The sequence below is a fragment of the Ambystoma mexicanum genome, chromosome 4p, assembly GCF_040938575.1.
Source record: "Ambystoma mexicanum isolate Mex_15411 chromosome 4p, UKY_AmexF1_1, whole genome shotgun sequence".
Taxonomy (NCBI): domain Eukaryota; kingdom Metazoa; phylum Chordata; class Amphibia; order Caudata; family Ambystomatidae; genus Ambystoma; species Ambystoma mexicanum.
This window is the reverse complement of record NC_090927.1, coordinates 519,294,656-519,314,143: the sequence shown is the minus strand read 5'-3', so window position 1 is coordinate 519,314,143 and position 19,488 is coordinate 519,294,656. Positions and strand designations below refer to the sequence as shown.

Here is a 19,488-nt window from a genome sequence, read left to right as displayed (position 1 = left end):
GAAAGAAGCAGAGAGGCCTTCTGGTCCGAGAAGAAAGGATAAGAACGAAGGTCTAGAAATCACTAATCAGGAGACCTCGCTGTCTGGAACTTTCTGTATGCCTTTTGGGCATCCTTCAAATATAATCCTGCTTTCAAGGACTTCGTTTCCCAAGAAGCTTTGTATTACAGACATCCTGAAACAATGTATGTTTTGACAAGCATGTTATTTTTAACTTTTGCTTAATAAAACGGTCTAACTTTATTCCGGGGTCGGTATTTGTGAGTTCCCTGGGTCATTCGGAACACCCCAATAAAAGATTTAAAATGCCAAAGAATGAGGAAAAACACAATTTTACAGTCTATTAGAAGTCAACAAATCATTGATACCCCTATCATATATGCATAATAGTATTTATGAACCAAAAACCCAGAACCATTTTTAAATGTCCATAAATCAACTTATAGAAAATCAGATACACTTCCACGCCAATACATTCGGAAGCCAATATTAAATTAAAACCACATGAATGAATAATTCATGTATGAATGGATGAGCAGAAGGATTTCATTAAATGTTTAAATAAATGAAAATATACAGATTTGGGGAATTTGGTATGTTTTTATTGAAAAAGCATGTGTTACACAGTGCAAACATGTCTTTGGTAAGCTCACTGTTCACAATAAAGATAGCAATTACCTTCTGCAATTGCTTTCTAACTTGTTTGTTAATATTTAGGACATTGCAATAAATATGCACAGTTGGCAACATAACAGCAATACTACGACAGATGATACTGAACACAAGATTATCAATAATTTCATACCCAAAGTGCTACACTGGGCGCAAGTTCTACAGATAGTTAAATAAAAGAAAACCTCTATATCGCCTGACTGCAAATGCTCTTTGAAATATGGCTTAATCATTCTGTGTCCTAAAAAATCCCAAACTATTGAAATGCATCTAATGGAACTGACCAGTTTTATGAATATGCATAATTTAAGTTCATTTTTCATCTGTATGTAAAAACAGTCATATTGATAGTTCTAATACCAATTTATAAAAATAAAATGCATGTCATAGATGCCTGGGATATTTAATTAAAAGGGAATGGGAACAACCACTCAAACATTAACACTTCGTAAAGATGTTCATGATTAACAACCACCAGTACACTTTAATCATATATTGTGGAATAAATGAGAACACCGCCATTAAAGACCTGACAATTGTTATCTTTAATTTTATTCCACATATGATGACATGTTAGCCAGAGAGTAGACCTTTAAATGTGAGGTAGGGGGGATTATAAAATACAAGAAAATGGTATGTAAAAAAAACAATGTAACTATATTAAAGTATATACAAAATGTAAAATTCAGTACCACATGCACATTTTCGGTAATACATCTAACCCTCACACACGTTACACACTTTTTTAACTTGAGAGTATCAAACAACAATTTGTCTGAAAGGAATAAAGTGTGTACTTCCATAATGTGTAATTGCAGCATCTACCTGTTTGTCACTAGTACAGATGTAGTACTTTCCAGAGCATGTGTGGTATGTACTGTGAAGAATATGAATTTGTGATCTCAGAGCCTAAAGGCAACAGACAATGTGGTTCAGTTTCATTTGCTGTTTATTCTGTGCAAGGACTCATTAACACTTGAAAAGTATTGTGAGGTTTTGTGTAAGCACCATAGGAGAATTAATACTGTAACGAGGTACGATTGTTGTCCTTCACTCAATTTCACACTCAAGTCTGAATACAAGGTCTATCAGTCAAACTAGAGATGGATTACAATGAAGCTAAAACTATTGCATATAAAAAACATTGATGTATTACATTTGTTTGAAATGTGCACAGTTGGGTGCCAAAGGACAAAAGGCTAGTAGCGGAAACAAAAGGAGGATATTAAATGATTGCCTGTTCCATGCAGAATTGGAAAGGTCATGATTATATACAGTATTACAAAATAAAAATAAAAAAAACACCATGTCCAAGGAGTGTTTCAGTTGCACTGAATTTTTGTAACAGTGCCAGAGGACCGCATAATAGCACGGTTTATATTTGGCAGTATGCATAGCAGTACTGTAAGACACCGGTAGCGTTGCCTTTTTCACGAACCTGGTCTAGGAGTAAACGAAAAATAAAGTTCCCATTCCTCTCAAAACTGCTCACATGAAAAGGTAGTAATGAGCATTTCATTTAGTGGCACTTAAACTTCTGCAGAATTTTAAACAGTTTTTTAACATTGTGCTTATGTCAAACGAGGCACAGAACATACAAAGTATAGGGACACAACCCCACCTCTCATTTGACAACAATGTTAATTATGGTCTTAAATGCATTTGTAGAATGTTGAAACCATAACCATAGCACAAGTCCCAATTAATCGAACCTGAGAATCATTACACCACAAAAACATGGCAACATTTTGTCTTGGTCTTCGCCTTTTCCCGCTCCGCGTATTTGCATTGCAATTTACTTTATGGGCAACAAAAGGCAATCTTTCATCATCTTACACTTGTACAGCATCTATCCTTTGTTTTCCTCATGAACAGTCTGTATGTCTTGCTGCAAGGCTGTATTTGTTACCTATGCGCTCCAATAACATCAAAGTGAGCATGTGGACAGTTCATGTCTTCCTTTTCTTGGTAGCAGTATGCCTCAGGCAAACTGGACAGCAAACTCCTTCCACCTTCACTGGTGTCAGACATTCCGAAGGCGGACATGCTTCCACAAAACAGGTTATCTGTGCATCCTGGTGGAAAGACGATAAAGATACGGATGTATAAAAAAAGTGCATTCAGAAAGCAACAAGTAATACGTGCTCCTTGCATCTTTAATGTGCTTGCCAGGCCCACAGATAACATTAGTAGAACTATTGACACGAGCTCTAAGCAGTGCTTTTATACGTGTGTGATACATTTTTTACACTGAACCTAATTCATATGTGATAACACATATGGAAAGTCCTTCATTATTTAACATCACCAGTTTACTGGGTTTTGGAACAATTGTTGATGCCTTGATGGCTAGGGCACCTGATTGTGTGGCTATGGTCACCACGGCAACAGGGTGCGTAAACCTGCATTAAAACTAATATTGCCAACTCCATGTTCTGTTATTTCTACCAATTGGAATTGCACGGGTATAAGTCACAATACGCATCTGAATGTGTCAACATCCTTCCTCTTAATGCAGACATTTTGCCTAAGTAGTCTTAGAATATTAACTTGTGCATTTTGTTCCCCTGCCAAACACACAATCTGCTGTAATAAACAGCACCATTTATCTGGCACTGAAACAATACACTCCGAAGGCACATGCACTTATCACATACTATAAACACTTTGTTCCAATATAAATAAAAATGAAGAGCCATCGGAAAATCTAATCTAACCACTGTTTTTTCTGATCATTTATTTTTCAGGACGTGTCCTTCACCTCCCACGCTTCTTCATGCTTCTCTGGCGATTAGTATTTTTTTCGAATTCCTGTATACTGGTTGATCTTTGAGATATTTTAAATATTATACTTTTTCACAGCACTCTCTCCCAAAAGCTGAATTTTCCCAGGTTCATTCGTTAGCAGCTTCCTCTTCGGCCAAAGAATGTGTTTTGAATGGTTTGCTATGGAGCTCAATCCTGACACTATGTGCTCGGCTACCTCCACATTGAATGGCCTAATAACAGGACCGTTAGTAATGTTGAATCAGCCAGTTTTTCCAAAATACAAACTTTAAAAAATGTTTTAATGTTTTTTAAATGTTGTCAGTATTATACAGTTAACAAAGTCAACTTTTACCAATAAAAAAACGAATGAGTTTGCATTAAAAACACAATAAGAACATGTGCAATAATCTTCGAAACAAATTATAATGGTTATCAAAAAGACACGGCTCGTCAAACCAAAATTTCAATAATAGTTAAAATTCTTTTCCAAAGAATGACAAAGTGAATGAAACACGCTTCATGACAGTGGTTCATAAAAAGGTCCCAAAGTGCCTTGGCAGGCAGGTTTTCCTCCAGACCTGCTGCTCTAAGGGCCAGTCTAAGCAGCTTTAGCGATGTACAAGCTGTCTGTAAGCGTTTAATCGATTCTAACATCTCGCCACATAAGCAGCAGAATCTATTGTTTCTCGGAATGTTAAGCTAGGCACCTGTTCTCTCAAGTGTCTTCACAGTGTTACATTTTAGTGGATGTCGTCCCAAACCAAAGAATTGCCCAAGAAATTATGGATATAGCTTGGGAAAACTACCTGGTCCTGGATGTAATGAATCCTGTGGCGTTGGATTTCATAGCCAGGTTGACAATCAGTTGCTCCTTGGTCTGCTGGAGTACAAGAGCCTTCATAGTGTGTTTAAATTGGCTGAGAGACTTTGACTGTAGATTTTCACGGGGAAAACTCAAGCCACCTGTCAGAAATCTGCCTGATGTTTACAATAAAACTGGAAAGCATCAGGCTAGCTCTGGTCGTTAGCACCCCAAGTGTCAACTCACTCTAGGAATTTTCCAGGGCATTAACAATCTTCCAGTACAACACCAGACAGCATAAATTAAATGCATCATATATCGGTATCGGTAATAGTCTCTTCAACTTGGCAGTCTCAATATTAATCAACCCCTTCAAATTCCTGAAAACACAAACCTCAGCCCTGTGAGGGATGCGTCCGTAATGAACGTCACCTCTGGCCAGGACAGCCAAAATGGAGCCTCCCCTCATCAGATTGCCTTTGACGGCCCACCACAGAAGGTCCTGGGCGAACGAGAGCAGCACCTAAACGGGGTCCAACAACCTGCCGGAGGACTGACTACTGGAGCTTGAGGGCCCATTGCAGAGATCTCATCCGCAACCTGGCCTCTGGCACCAGAAGAATGCAGGATGCCATGAGGCCGAGCAACCTCAAGAACCCGAACGCCGGGAGCGTCTGGGCAAGTTGAAACTTGTGCACCATCTGCTGAATGTGAAGAGCCCTTACCTGGGGAGGGAAACACTGCCCCAGGGATGTGTCGAGCACCACTCCGATGTACTGGAGCTGCTGTGTTGGCGTCAAGTGTGACTTCTTTAAGTTGAGGGAGAAGCCCAGCTTGTGGAGGGAGTGGCAGGTGACGGACAGATGATCCAGGGCTTGCTAGGTAGAGCGCGCCCTGATCAACCAATCGTCCATGTAGGGGTAGACGTGAATCTCCCCCTTTCCTGAGATGCGCTGCCACCACCACCATGAGCTTATTGAAGACCCTCGGGGCGGAGGTCAAACCGAACGGCAGGACCCGAAACTGAAAGTGTGAGTCGCCAACCGCGAACCTCAGGTACTTCTTGTGCTTTGGATGTATCGGCACATGAAAATAAGCGTCCTTGAGGTCGAGAGACACCAACCAGTCCTGAAGTTGAAGGGCCTGGAGGACTTGAGAAAGAGTAACCATCTTGAACGTGTCCTTCCTGAGGAGCTTGTTCAAACCGCACAAGTCCATGATGGGTCTCAATCCGCCGTCTTTCTTCTAAATCAAAAAATAAGGGGAATACCATCCCCTATTCCTCTCCGCTACAGGCACCAGTTCTATGGCGCCTTTCTCCAGCAGGGATTGAATTTCCTGCACAAGGAGCGGATCCAGACTCTTCAAAGAGAGATTCCCTGGTGGATTGTCGTGAGGTCTCTGCCGGAAAAGAAGACAGTAGCCGTGGGCTATGATCTCCAGAACCCACACATCTGAAGTAATGGCACGCCACTCTACAAGATGCTGCGTCAGCCTTCCCCCAACCGGAGAAGCATGGGCCTCATGAATGAGCTGAAGCGGCTGCGGCAGTGCCTGAGGGCAAAGAGGCAACTGCTTGTGCGGCCTTGGCACCTCGAGTACCTTGTTGTCCACCTCTGGCACTCCTACGGTTGCCCCTTTGACTTGCAGCTCCTCACGATTTACTAAAGGACGAGTAATATCGAAAGGAACCTCCCCTCCGTTGCTGTCCCCTAGGACGAAAAGGCGGAGGTTGGTGAATTGCAGCGCCCAACGACTTCACTGCAGCTTTGGAGGTCTGCAACCTCTCAAGGCTCCCGTCAGCCTTGCTGCCAAAAAGATGGTCACCATCAAAGGGCATGTTGAGGAGCCAGGCTTGCACATCAGGAGCAAATCCTGACTTCCGCAACCACGCAAACCTGCGTATTACGGTGCTCGCCTCCATGGACCGGCTGACGCAATCAACCATGTCCAGACCCGACTGAATGGATTCATACATGGCATTCTTGCCATCCTGCACAATAGCAAGGAAACCATCCCGTTCCTCCCCCTCAGGAATATGATCAGCCGCTAGGGAAATACAGTTCCACAGAGAGTGAGTGAAACGAGACAAGGCACAAACGGAGTTGGCAGCCTGAAGCGCCATACCCCCAGAAGAAAATACCTTCTTCGCCCAGCCGTCAAAACGTTTGTCGTCCCTATCAGGAGGGATGGTAGGGTACGATGCCTGCCTTGCTGGGGCCGTAAAACCTGCACCATCAAACTCTCCGGAGTAGGGTGCCTGGTCAAGTAGCAGGGTTCGCCACTTGCTGGGCGATATTTCTTCGGCAAGGACTTGCTCACTGCCAGGAGACTCTCTGGAGAAGTCCAAGCCGCAGCCACCCTTCTCTGCAAGGCCATAATGAATGGCAGTACCGGGTCAGTTGGGGGACCTTGGTCGAGAATATCAGTCAGATCATCCTGCTGAAAATCCCCAGGGGGGAGACCACCCCAGGTAATCCGTGACCCTCGACATCAGGCGCCGATAAGAAGAGTCGGCATGCGTGCCAGACTCAGGCCTACCAAATTCCACCTCCGGAGAGGTGTCAAGCCAACTGGTGTCATGCAATGACTGGCGCAGGTCCTCAAGCTGGCTATGACCAGAAAGGAGGCCATCAGGAGCCTCTGCAGGAACCTCACCTTCCTTAGACCTCTCATCCACCTCAGAAATATAATCCAGAGGCTGGAAAGAGGGAAATGAAAAAGGAACAAAGACATGTTTTGCCTTAGCCAGAACCTTTCTGGGGGGTTCCCCCGGTACCACGAGGCATCCCCGACAAAGTCACCTCAAAAGGCGTTGAGGGAATCAGCGTCGATCGCGGCACCAACAGCTTCAACGGCGTAGACACAGGCCTCAAGGGTGGAGCCCCGAGCGGGTCTCTCGACAGCCTGGGCGCCTATGGCATTGATGACTTCCTCGGAGGCGGGGCCTCGACAGAGTCCATAGACGACCTCGGCGCCGCCGGCGTCGAAGTCTTCCTCAAAGACTGCACAGGTTCTCGCGGTCTTGAGAGCGTCAAGGACCAGGACCTGGAACGGGCATGTCTAGAGTGACCATCCTTGTCCGACAGGGACCTCAAAGGCGCCCGGTGGTTGTGACAACTGCTCGAGCCCAAAGGCGGACGAGCGGTGTCTCTAGCACGGCCACGACCGGTGTCCTCAGACGGCACAGACGGACCTGAGCCCTGCGATTGAAAAATAGCCAACATCTTCTTTCGGAAGGAATCCCATTCCTCATGAGTGGAATGCTTGTTGGGACAAGCAACCCGCCGACGGGCAGAGTCCTCGAAAGAGGACGGGGAAGGCGACCTGTGACGGTGCTTCCTGGAGTGCCTCGAAGAGGCAGAGGAATGGTGGAACGACTCCCAGACCGAGAACCCCAGACTCACAACGACTATGCGGAGAGTCGCCCCTCGAATCGCCCGTCGAAAGACCAGTGGAACGCGACTTCCGGGGCATGGCCACCTTACCGACCGACAGCTTTCTCTTACGCTCCCGCAAGGCCTTCGATGTGAGCGATTGGCAGTCGACACAGTCGTCCGTATCATGGTCCTCCCCGAGGCACCAGAGGCAAGCGTTGTGCGTATCCGTCAGTGACATCTTGGACCCGCACACCCGACACATCTTAAACCCGGACCGCGGGGTGGAAGAAGCCGAAGACATCATGACAAGTAGCGATGAAGAAACAGGTTCGAAGAACCGAAAGAACAGGATTCAGTAGAATGGAGGCACGCCGAGATCTCCGAAGCGAACAGGTTCGTGGAAAAAACGGAACTGCGGCTACAGGCATCGTGCGTTCTACTTATAACATCCTGTGACGTCGGCTCGACGGAGGCCCTCGAGGACAGCGTATCAACCTCATCGATTGCAGGACACAGACGCCGAAATATTTTCTGAAGCAGCACAGCTGTGGTGATTACTGTCATAGAAATGGAATACCTCGGAGGAGCCAATCCCCTCGAAATAAAACTTACCATAACAAATGGTTCACTAAAGAGTTCACAGAAATCAAGAGTAAAAAGGCTGGCTGAATGTCTTTGGATGAAGACAAAATCTGACCTTCATAAGAACGTCTGGAATGAACTAAAGAAAACCTACAGCAATGCTGTATACAATGCAAATAAAGTGTATTACAAGAACCAAATCATTAAGGTTAATAATGGAACAAAAACTATTCAGAAGTTTAGAGAAAATTGTAAACCCAAGACAACAGACCATTTAATTTACACCTTCTAAAGAGGACTGTAATCGAATCCAAAAAGCCTTTACTGATAAAATCCTATTGGCCAGAGACATAATTAAAATGCCAGTAGCGGCCATCCATAAAGATAATCTTAGGCCCACGAGTACTTGTGACATGATGAGTGATCCCTCCGGAATTACAGAGGTGGGAATACAGGACTTAACCTTCCTAGAAATAAACATAGCAGGACTCCTGGAAATTATGAAAAGCATGCATCCCACATCCTGCTCGGCGGACAATCTTCCATCCAAGATCATTCTAGCAGATGCAAACATTTTTGGCCCATTTCTCATTTAGATATGAAAAGGTACCGAGTTGTATAAAGTGAGTTATAGTCACACCTCTGGTCAAAAAAGTGGGGAAAGACCCCAATGACATAACCAATCTTAGAACGATCACACACATCCTCTTTTTACAGAAAACTATTGATAAGGTGGCCATGAAACAATTTCAAGAATTTCTGGAATACCACAGTGTTTTTCATCGAAAAGAGTCAGGCTTTGGAGATGTACAGTAATACATCTCCAAAAGATAAGCACTGGTGGCGTTAAAAGCGAGCAAAAAACGTTTTAAGACACACCGGTAGAAACAGGTAGAACAAGCAGAGTGCAGAAGAGATTTGCATACACTGCTCGCAATTGTACTTTTGGACTTTTTGGGCAAACTCTATATGAAATTCTCAGCATTAATAGGATGCTGCTAAGCTAAGCAGCTAAGCAGCACTGGCAGTGGCGACTTAGCTAAAGGGTTCTCCAGTAATCTTCAAAGCCAGAGTATGTAACTGCCTCTGGTGCAGCACCAGCAGTGGCTGCCCCTCTGAACAGAGGACCCATCTATAGCTTACCACTTACCGGTGCCTGCAGTCCACAGTACCACACACCAGTCAGCTCAGATTGGCAACACTGGCGGCAGCACTGGCAGTGCTCTCAAGGCATCAACGCTCTGCACTCGCCACCCCTCTCTACGCAGATCGTGAACTAGGACTCCTCTTGCAAGCTAGAGGAAAGGACTGCAAAACATCACTGAACAAGTCAAGCCGCACCTACTCCAGGAGGCAGCTTCCGATGCACAAGGAGGATTGAGAGACTTTACTACTTTCAGGATATCTCAGAGAACTGCAAGGGATCTAGCAATTGGGCTGGGTGTTAGGATAGTTTTTCTGAAGTCCAACTAAGTGCTTAGTAAAACCATTCAACTGAGACAGTACAAGACTCTTAGCATAAGGCTGTACCACCTCAGTATATTGTAGCAAAGACAGCAGCCAGGCTTTTCTTAGGAGGGAGAGAGGGCTATAGGAAAGTACAAAGAACCTGTAGTACACCAAGGATTCAATAGAAACACTTACAACCAGAAGTATTATACGAAATAAAGGTGTATTATGAATACAAGTATGTCTAGTTAAGTCTTGGGGTAAGGACTGGTTATAGAGTCAAACACTTTTATAAAAACACACCACAATGCTTGAAGGTACACAGACTAAAGCATAAACCTTCTTCAGAATACCTAACAGTAATTCAAGGGAAGTCAGGCCTTATCATAGACATTTAGAATAGGCCACACCTATTCATGGGGAGTAAAAAAAATGTGTTACTTTTAGATTACTTTCTGTAATACAAGGGTAGTATACCCTGTCAGTTATGATATGATATGATAGTTTATTTATATAGCGCCTATACACAAAGTGTTTCAAAGCGCTTCAAGGAGGGAGGGGACATAGGAAAATACAGTTAATTCAGTAAAAGTCCTTGAACAATACAGAATGTGAAAAATAACTACCATAATAGGCCTGTCGACATTTCTGATAGTGCAAGTGCATAGAACAAGTAAGGTAAGAGGTAATGGATAGGAAGGAGAACAAAGCAAGCAGTAACATTACTATGTCTGACGACAATTTACGCAGTGCAGGTGGTAACAAGAGGCGGGGTGGGAGGGGGGGCAAGGGGAAGGAGGGGGAAGGAAGGAGAACAAGGCACGCTACTGAGCAAAAATGTCGGTGACAAATTTAAAAAGCAGGGGAGGGGGAGGAGGGAGAAGAACAAGGAGGGGAGGAGGGGAGACAGACAAGCTGCTGTCAAGAGTCACGGAACAGATGACAGGAGTAAGTGCTAGGAGGAGGAGGGCTGAGAGGGGGAGAGAAGGGGGGAGTAGGAAGGTAGTAGAGGATGGAATTGAGGAGGGGGTTACACAGTGACTAAAGGGGGGGTCAGGGGGGCTCACAGTGACTAACGGGGATACAGGGGGTCACAGTGACTAACAGGGGGGCAGGGGGGCAAACAATGACTCAGGGGGGCAGGGGGCACACAGTGACTAAACGTGGGGGCAGAGGGGCACACAGTGACTGACGGGGGGCAGGGGGGCACACAATGACTCACGGGGGGCAGGGGGGGGCACACAGTGACTAACGGGGGGGCAGAGGGGCACACAATGCAGTGACACTCAGCAAAGAAATCACATAATCAAACAACCCTGTTATCAGTATACTTTTCTGAATAGTGGAACACAGATTCCAGGAACAGTCCATACCTATAACTACATTTATGATAACACAGTTATACTAGGTGAGTTAGAGCCGATGGTATATAATACAATAACATATGCATTTCAGCTCAACGAAACAGTTTAAGATGAGCAAAAACTTGTTTCACTAATTTAGAATGCACCAGGCAGACCAAGGTCAGCTACACCTAAAGAACACCTTTTAAGTATGGCCCATAGCTATTCTAGAGAGGTAAAACCTAATGTTGTAATATACTGTTACAGTTGCTTTTCAGATCAGTGGAACACAGACTGAGGTAAGCAATAACTAACATATTGTAGGATGGCACACAGCTAACTCAAGGCAAGTAAAACCTATATATTTTTTTCAAGGCACCATCAGCAATTAAAGGTTTGTATAGACCTAACACTGTTTTAGCATCTGTATACAACAGACCAGGGAAAGCAAAACACAATGTTACACTTTATGAATGACTCAATGTTATTCTAGGTAGGTAAAACCCCAGGCAGCCTTATTATAAACAGGCTATATAGCAAGTTAGGGGAAGCAAGACCCAGTTGGGGAACTTATACAGCTATTCTCTGAAAGAAATAGTTTGTAGCGCCAAAACCATTAATTTTGGGAAAGAGGCATAACCAATTCACAGGTGAGTAAAAAAACCTTACATATACTTTTCAAAATGGCACAACACACCTTCAAGGTAAGAACTTTTCTAACTGCTCACTCTCAGAGTTACAGTTACCAAACAACTCTTTCACAAGTAAGTACTATTCAACACTTGTGATACTTTTCAAAACTGAATCCTTCACTTATCCAGTACTTCCCTAATCTATTGCATGAGTTCACTCAGGGGCAGACAGACGAGGGACCCTAGTGGTCTAGGAGCCAGCTCTAGGAAGGGTGAGATATGCTTCTGTTGCATGCAAATGTCAGAGTTCCTGTGGAAGACTGTACAAGTAAGTAGTTCACTTTAAAGTTAGTTAGGGTGCAGGGACTTCAGCGAAGACACCTTAGGACGATTCCAGGAGTGGGCCTGGGAGAACTGGATGAGAGGACTGCCAATCACAGAAAGCACCCCAAAGCTTTACAGAAATCACACAGGCTTAAGGTAAGTAAATACCCCAGCCAACACAGTACCTCAGCACAGAGGAAGAGTTGCAGCGGGGGAGACTTCAGGATCTGCAGCCAAAAACCCAGTCGATGGATTCCTTTGTCAGGAAGATGGAAGGCAGGACTCTGGAAGGGATTTTGAAGCAAGGATCAGTGGGGAAGGCTCCAGGCAAGAGTTTCTTCATGGCTGGATTTGGCTTTGTGGTTGTGGCACCTGTTTTCAGGAGGCAGAAGACTGAATATCGCTGGTCAGATTCTCATCACTTGGACGGTCCAGCACTCTTGTGAGGGGACTTTTTGGAATCAAATCATATCTCTGGAGTTCCAGCAGGATGCTACCAAAGTTTCAGCTCGATTTTATAAGACTGTACACCGCACAATGGCTTGAGGTCCCAGGGTATTGGGGTATTGTAGCCCTGCAAGGTCGCAGCACAACGTGGGATGGTTCAAAATGCAGGTCTTCATGAGTCTAATGGATCTCATCAGACTCTGGGCCGTTGTTTTTGGAGCTGCGAGGTTTATTGGAAGGAAGGGCTACAGCAGGCTCTGGTTACACAGCAGGCTCTCTGGTCGCTGGAAATAACTACAGCCATCATTTATTCATTTTCCTCTTTAGTTTCAGTTCCAGTGTTCGATGTCAACAGCTTCCAGGTTCTGAGTTTTTATTAGGAACCACAGCACAACCTGTACATTCTCTCCCTGCATTTTACAGTAAGGGGGGTCTGGCTGTCCAATCAGGAAAGCCAGCATCCCACTGGGAGATTGTTCCTTTCAGGCAAGGTGAAAGACAAAGGGCTGCAGGGTTTTGGACTCCTCCCTTACTTCCTGCCTTTCCAGACACTCTGGAGCCTCGGGGAGTGGGGGGTCTCAACAGGATTCCTGGTGAAGACAAAACAGCCACTGAGGCAGTTTCCACCTAGAATGGCAGAAACAGCAATCACACAAAAAATGGTGAAAAAAGAAGGAGCCCACCATTTTAGCAAAATGGTGGCCCTTCTGTACATTACTGAGGCTGAATTAACAGCCTGCGAGTAATGAAGACTAAAAAGTCATAAAACTAATTCCACTGCCACAAGCCATTCAAGGACACTTGCAAATGTAACGAAATGTTATCAGGTAAGTAAGAAACAGGATACATGGTATCGCCCCTGCACTCCACATAAATTAGGGTGTGCTGGCTCACTATGTAAAATGTAAAGGGGCATGATAATCCCTCTCTACTACTTGGGAACTGTATTTCACCCAAGTACATGAAAGAGGAATTAACAGGGGAGCCCATAAGAGCAACCCAGCCTAAGCCTAAAAGTTGTAGGAACCTATAACTTCAACCATACTTTACGGAGACACATAGAAAGGTCACCCTAAAACGAGTAAAAGACTAGTTGAGAGGGGAAAAAGATTCCCCTTCACCCAGGGAGAAGGTAAAATAGTAACTAGTCAAAGCAAAAGATTCCAGGGTTGACACTGGTCAGGAAGATTTATCATTGATATGAAAATCTTAACCCAACAATGGGTCACCTGTTTTATCTCTTGCCTCATAACAGGTTTTGAGACATTTACCTCCAATGGCTCGGAAGAAAATGCTGCCAAATTACAAAGTGGCTTTTCACCCTGAAAAAAACGAAATGTTTACCAGACCCCAAAAGTTGTTAAAAATAGTTTTTTTAATTGTGTCATAGTGTGTTAAAACTTTTCACAATACAGAATAATGAAACAATTTAAAATCAATGCATTATCAAAACAGTCCTAAAGCCTTTACGTCAACTTAATTAAAACGTTATAAGTAGATAGATTCTCCTAAACAGGCGTAAAGAATGAGCAGACAATTATTTAATATAATAGCTAAAGAATTTTGAAACCCGTTCATGACATTATTCCAAGGGTTTTCCAAACTCAAGTATGTTGATTTATGTAGAAACTTGACCAAAAAATCATGTCTAACCTAGAGGGGCCGAACAATGAATTAAAAGATGTTCCAATGATTCAACAGATGTGGAAGGAAAGCAGATCCAACAGACCCTCAGCTCGTTGGGTAAACCTCCAATGGGGTCCCACCACTGTGAGGTTCTCAACAAGTTCAAATGGAAACGCATGAAGATGTGTCGAAACCTAGTAAAGAGTAATGGCAATTAGTTACTCAGTGTACAATTTGTTTTTGTCAATTAGTTCCTAGTCCTTAGTTCAGTCCAATAGTCTCAACTTTGTTTTTTAATATATCCCTGGTTTGATATACCTACCACCTGCAGCAAATCATCGCAGTCCTAAATGCAAAAGCTTGGGGGAGAGCAAGATCGACTCAAGGCAGCATCATGAAGATAGACAAACAAGGATTGCTATGGAGGGTCTAAAATGTTGCAAAATACTTTCAACTTCATCCGCATAACATAGCCATACCATAGTGAATTCTGAGTTCATGATGTATGATTGCCATTGGCAAAAAAGGATGGGACGCCTAAAAGTCTCTTCCAGAGTCGACCTTTCAAGATATTTAATTGGTTCTTCTCCAGATAAAAATGGCTCCAGCCCATATAAAATGGGGGGAAATTGATTTCCAAGTGTAGAATGCGTTTAATGGAATCAAGGCTTACTTACAACATTTGCACTTTACTGTTTGCATTTGGGCGTAAAGCAACGTCAACATGGATCCGAGATCGAGGTACAAATGAACCATACTCGGCGTATTGAAAATGGGAAATCCTAGGTAAATTAGTTTTTCTTAATTGATCTTTCTTTTTTTTTGTACTTTAGCGTAAATACAAGGAACAATTTTTCTAATGGGTACAACGGAAGGTAGTGAAATAAATGCACTCTCCGATCTCTATTCTTTCACCACCTTTCTCATGTAATGGACATAAGAGTCAGGAATGATAATTGTGTGCATTTTAGAAATGTACAGCAGTGTCATGGAAAAAGAGTGCCCACTAGCCTTTTCCGCAATCAAAACAAAGGCTAGAAACAAATAATACAAAATGTGGCATTTATGGAATACCTTCAGTGTTTTATTTTTATTTTTATTGTCCTACTCTCTACTCCAGCTTCCTCGCCCCTTTACCTCCCCAACCCACCCCATTCCCACCCCCTCACTTTACTTGCATCAGACTTTATACTATAACACTATATTCCAAACAATTAAGAGCCCTTTGCTCACTTGTCCAGGTCAATCCACCCCTGCCTCTTCCGTGGTGGCCTCAGTGAAAAGTGACTGCAGCAAAACTTCCCATTCCATAATCCCCGCCGTGGCCTCCTCATGGCTTCTCCCCACCGCCCCCCCCCCCTCCATGACATGGATTCTGCCACGTCCCTCCCCCAATCCTCTATCACAGGGCTTTTAGTCGACATCCATGCCATAGCAAGTATACCTTTGGCTAGGATACCCGCAAGAATCGTCATTTTGAGGCTATGTTTCTGTCCCTTTTGGCGAGAAAAGCAACCCAGCAAGCATGCTCCTGGGGAAAGCACCTCCAATGCAACCCCCCCCTTTTCGTAACCTATTCGCCACCTCCTGCCAAAACAGCCCCACCACTGGACATGCCCAGAACATATGCAGCATCACTGTGCTGCCGCCCCTTGAAACCTCGAAATCCATTGAGGCGTCATGTGTGCCCTGTGTGTTACTAGTAGCTGTATGAGCTGTTAGCGCGCATTACGTGACACCTTATGATAACCCACTATCCTCCCCCGTTGTGCTTCTGTAAAAGCCACACCACAGTCTCCTTCCCATTTGCGTCTTGTCCTTGGACAGGGGTCAGGCCAATTAGACATGAGGAAGTGATATATCCGCGATATGGTATGCCCTCGGTAATGTCCTATAGTACATCGACTATCGGGTGCTTCTCCAATAATGCCCTGTATGCAGGCCACCTACGCATGATCTCTCTTGATAGTGCCATATAGCATATATTGACCAGTGTGCATGCCCGTCTGCCTTGTCAGCTCTGAGAAGGGTATAAAAGCAGTATCTTGTAACAAGCCCCTAAAGTGGCCACTCTGCAGGTTTCCCAGTATGTGAGTATACCCATTCTCACCCGAGTTGAATAGGCCATTATCGAGACCAAAGGGATTTGTGCCGAGATTGGGTCCTTCAGCCCCATCACTGCCAAAGCCCTGTCCCTTACCTTCACTCCCAAGGCCACCAGGAGTGACCCTTGGCTGCTGCGACGCTTCCCGAACCACAATAACTCATTCAAATAATAATGCAGCCCCATGGCTTGCAGCATCCATGTGTCCGGGGTAGACAAGCCAGTCCACTACAAATTGCATCTGCCCTGCTATATAATGTAACTCAAAGTGTGGAATCCGAATACCCCCCTCAGCATACGGCCTATATTGCGTTGACAGCGCTAGTCTGTTCCACCCATTTTGCCACAGGAAGCTTCTATAAATGTCCTCCAAGGTCCTAGAAAAGGGTCTGGATATATTAAACGGGACATTCACGAAAAAGTGTAGTAGTCTAGGCAAAACCACCATCTTTAACAAGGCCGCCCTACCCACCATAGAGATGGGTAATTTAGCCCAGAACTTCATGGAGCCCTTAATGCCCTCTAGGGCATGTGGCGTTTCGTGTCTATGTTCATCTGCTGGGTCATGGTTCGCGTTAATTCCCAGATATCTGAAAGTACGCACCTTCCATTGTAAGGCAAGCACAGGAAGCGCTCTTCGCCCTATCCTGCGTAAAACCGCTAACGGGAATAGTGCAGATGTATCCATACTAATGGTAATAGATAGCTTTGCAAAAAGAGCCAAGGACTCCAGTAGGAAATCCAAATTATCCTCTGAGTTCTAGATATATAATAGTGCATCGTCGGCATATAGGGATAACAAATGTCTGATCCAGTCTATTTCAATACCAGCGTCCCTATATTCAGTCCTGAGGTACTGGGCAATCAGATCCATGGCTAGGATATACAGCAACGGTGACAATGGGCAGCCTTGCCTCATACCTTTTCCCAGTTCCCACGCCCCTGATATGTATCTGCCCATTTTAACCCGTGCCATCGGCCTAGTGTACACCGGTTGCACCCATTTGATGTATGTCTGCCCAAAACCGAATCTGTGCAGAGTGGTGTACAGCCAATACCACCTCACTGAATCAAACGCTTTCACTGCATCCAGCGTAGCTATGGCAGACGGCGTATCCCAGGATGCCGTTCTGTCTATCACATGATAGAATCTCCTTAGGTTCCAGACCATACTTCGGCCTGGAACATAACGCGTCTGGTCCGGCTGTACTATTTTATGTATCACTGTTAGGCAAAGTTTGAATGCAGTACCCTTTTGGAATACTACACACAACTATGACTACAGGTGTAAGCAAACCAATCTTTGGTATAAGTCTGTACTACACAGTTTTGGTAGCATGTTGAGCAGCCTGGCTTATCTCAAGAGGGGAAATGTGAGCAGTAATGATGTTACAGAGAGGTCTACTATCACAGGTGTTCAAATAAACTCTTCCACTCAAGGTGTCTTGGTTAAATACTTAATTTATTAACCAGTTATAAAACATTCAATAGAAGGAGGCAGTCATATAATAATACACAAATGTACTTCAATACTGTACACTCTAAGTTTCTGAATCTGATAAGACTATTTTGGGATGGCCCACAGACACAACCTACAACCACAGGTAACTTTAGTAACAAGGGTGCTGGGGACATGAATATCTTACTGTTGGCATTCATAATATATTTCGAGGGGAGTAAAAGGCAAAGGTTATTAGAACATAAAATGTTACAATTATTCTTAGACAGTGCAAATACTTTGAGTTCACCAGAAGAGCCAATTACATTCAATAGGCTAGGCCAAAGTCAATTGGCTAAAGTCTTGGATAGGATAAAGCAGTTCTGGTAGTTAAACGGAAAAGTCTCTGCACAAGTTCTTAAAAGTACTTTGAAGAAAGAAGAATCATATGTTGGGTCACAAACTGATTAGGCTTGTGAGTTGCAAATGTTCCAAGCACTTTCAACACGAGAGGTAAGTACTCTCAGTCTTGTTTTACAGTACCTTACAATGAAGAAAAAGAGGCAGCTGATGACTTCTGTTCCTGCAGATCTCGCTGTTCCTGGGCCTCAGTCGTGGGGACAAGAGCGAGGACTTTGGGGGACTCCTGCACTGCACTGGGACAGTCAAAAGCTCACAACTGGCACTTCAATTCCAGTGGCTGTAAGTAATGCACACAAACTGGTGTCCCTCTCCCTGGTTCTACAGTTTCCTGCAGCAAATCTGAGGAAATTCAAGCAGCTCCGAGATGGGTCTCCAGGTGGCTTACTGTGGAGTTGATTGGTCCCACCAACTCAAAGGGAGAAGTCGTCCTTGCAGGGGCTTCTCTGTCGATGCGAACTTGGCGATTCGGACCTGCAGGAGGGCTTCACCGGGCAAACCAACGGTCCAGGAGTTGCAGCAGCCGTCCTCTTCAAGCTCTTCTTCGGTTCCTTCATTCCAGTGGTAGACTCTGCCTTCCAAGCCAAGAGGCTCTCCTTTTATTCAGTTCTCTCCCATTCATTCCAGCCTAACTGTCACTCACCGAGCAGGGTGGCTGTCCTTGCAGGACAGTCAGCCAGCCAAACACCACAGAGTGAATTTGGGTCTCCTAGGAGACTAAGCACAGGGAGTGTCGGGCACCTCCCTCACTTCCTGCCCACCCCAGACACTCGGGCGCCAGAGGCGGTCTTCACTCCTGAAGCCCGACCAAAGGCGAATTAACAAAGAGACCAAACTAGGTTTGGCGTGCAGAGACAAACTCTAGAAGGACCTTTCCAAAAAGAAATGGTGAAAAAAGAGGACCGGGACCTGTTTTAACACACAGGGCTCAGACGCCATCTTGAAAAACATGGCTCCCGCGATTTAACGTTACTGGAGCTACAAATAGTTTGCAGTCGGGAAAATCATGGTAGTTCATGTAAAACCACTGCCACCAGCCATTCTGAGAGAAAAGGGTAGCATTTGACTGCTACATGGGTATCTAGAAATAGGGGTTACTAAGTAACCCCTGCAGCACTCTATTGTAAGATAGGGTGTACTGGGTCTAGGAATTTAAACGACTAGTAAAGTCAATTTCACTTTACTTAATCTGGGAAACAGTAGTTTATCCCAGAGAAGGTATTTAAACCTTGGGAAAGTCTGAACACGTTTCCCTGTGCCACTGCACTGAGGGTGCTGTGACACAAATGAAAAGATGATGCCTGTGGAGTTGGTTAGACTCCACAACCAAAAGAAACAAACACAGAAAACAAATAGAATTAAAAAGTTCAAAGTCCCAAAGTTCAGCAAAAGAGCTGGGGGTCTCGAAGGTAGAGAGGAATTAGCACATTTATGAGAATTGTTTCTAACAATCACCCTTTTCATTCTAGTTGCTAGTATGGACGTCAATATCTTATTATC

The 19,488-nt window shown here is 44.5% G+C and overlaps 1 protein-coding gene across 1 annotated transcript in view; it reads right to left on the bottom strand.

The window, feature by feature from the left end:
* Positions 1 to 580: 580 nt before the first annotated feature.
* The window catches only part of PXDN (peroxidasin), a 571,721-nt gene continuing 552,813 nt past the window's right edge, over positions 581 to 19,488 (bottom strand). The window contains exon 23 of the mRNA XM_069606052.1: positions 581 to 2,747. Within this exon, the coding sequence (XP_069462153.1) occupies positions 2,622 to 2,747 (126 nt within the window). The 3' untranslated portion in view covers positions 581 to 2,621. The remainder of the gene's footprint in view (positions 2,748 to 19,488) is intronic.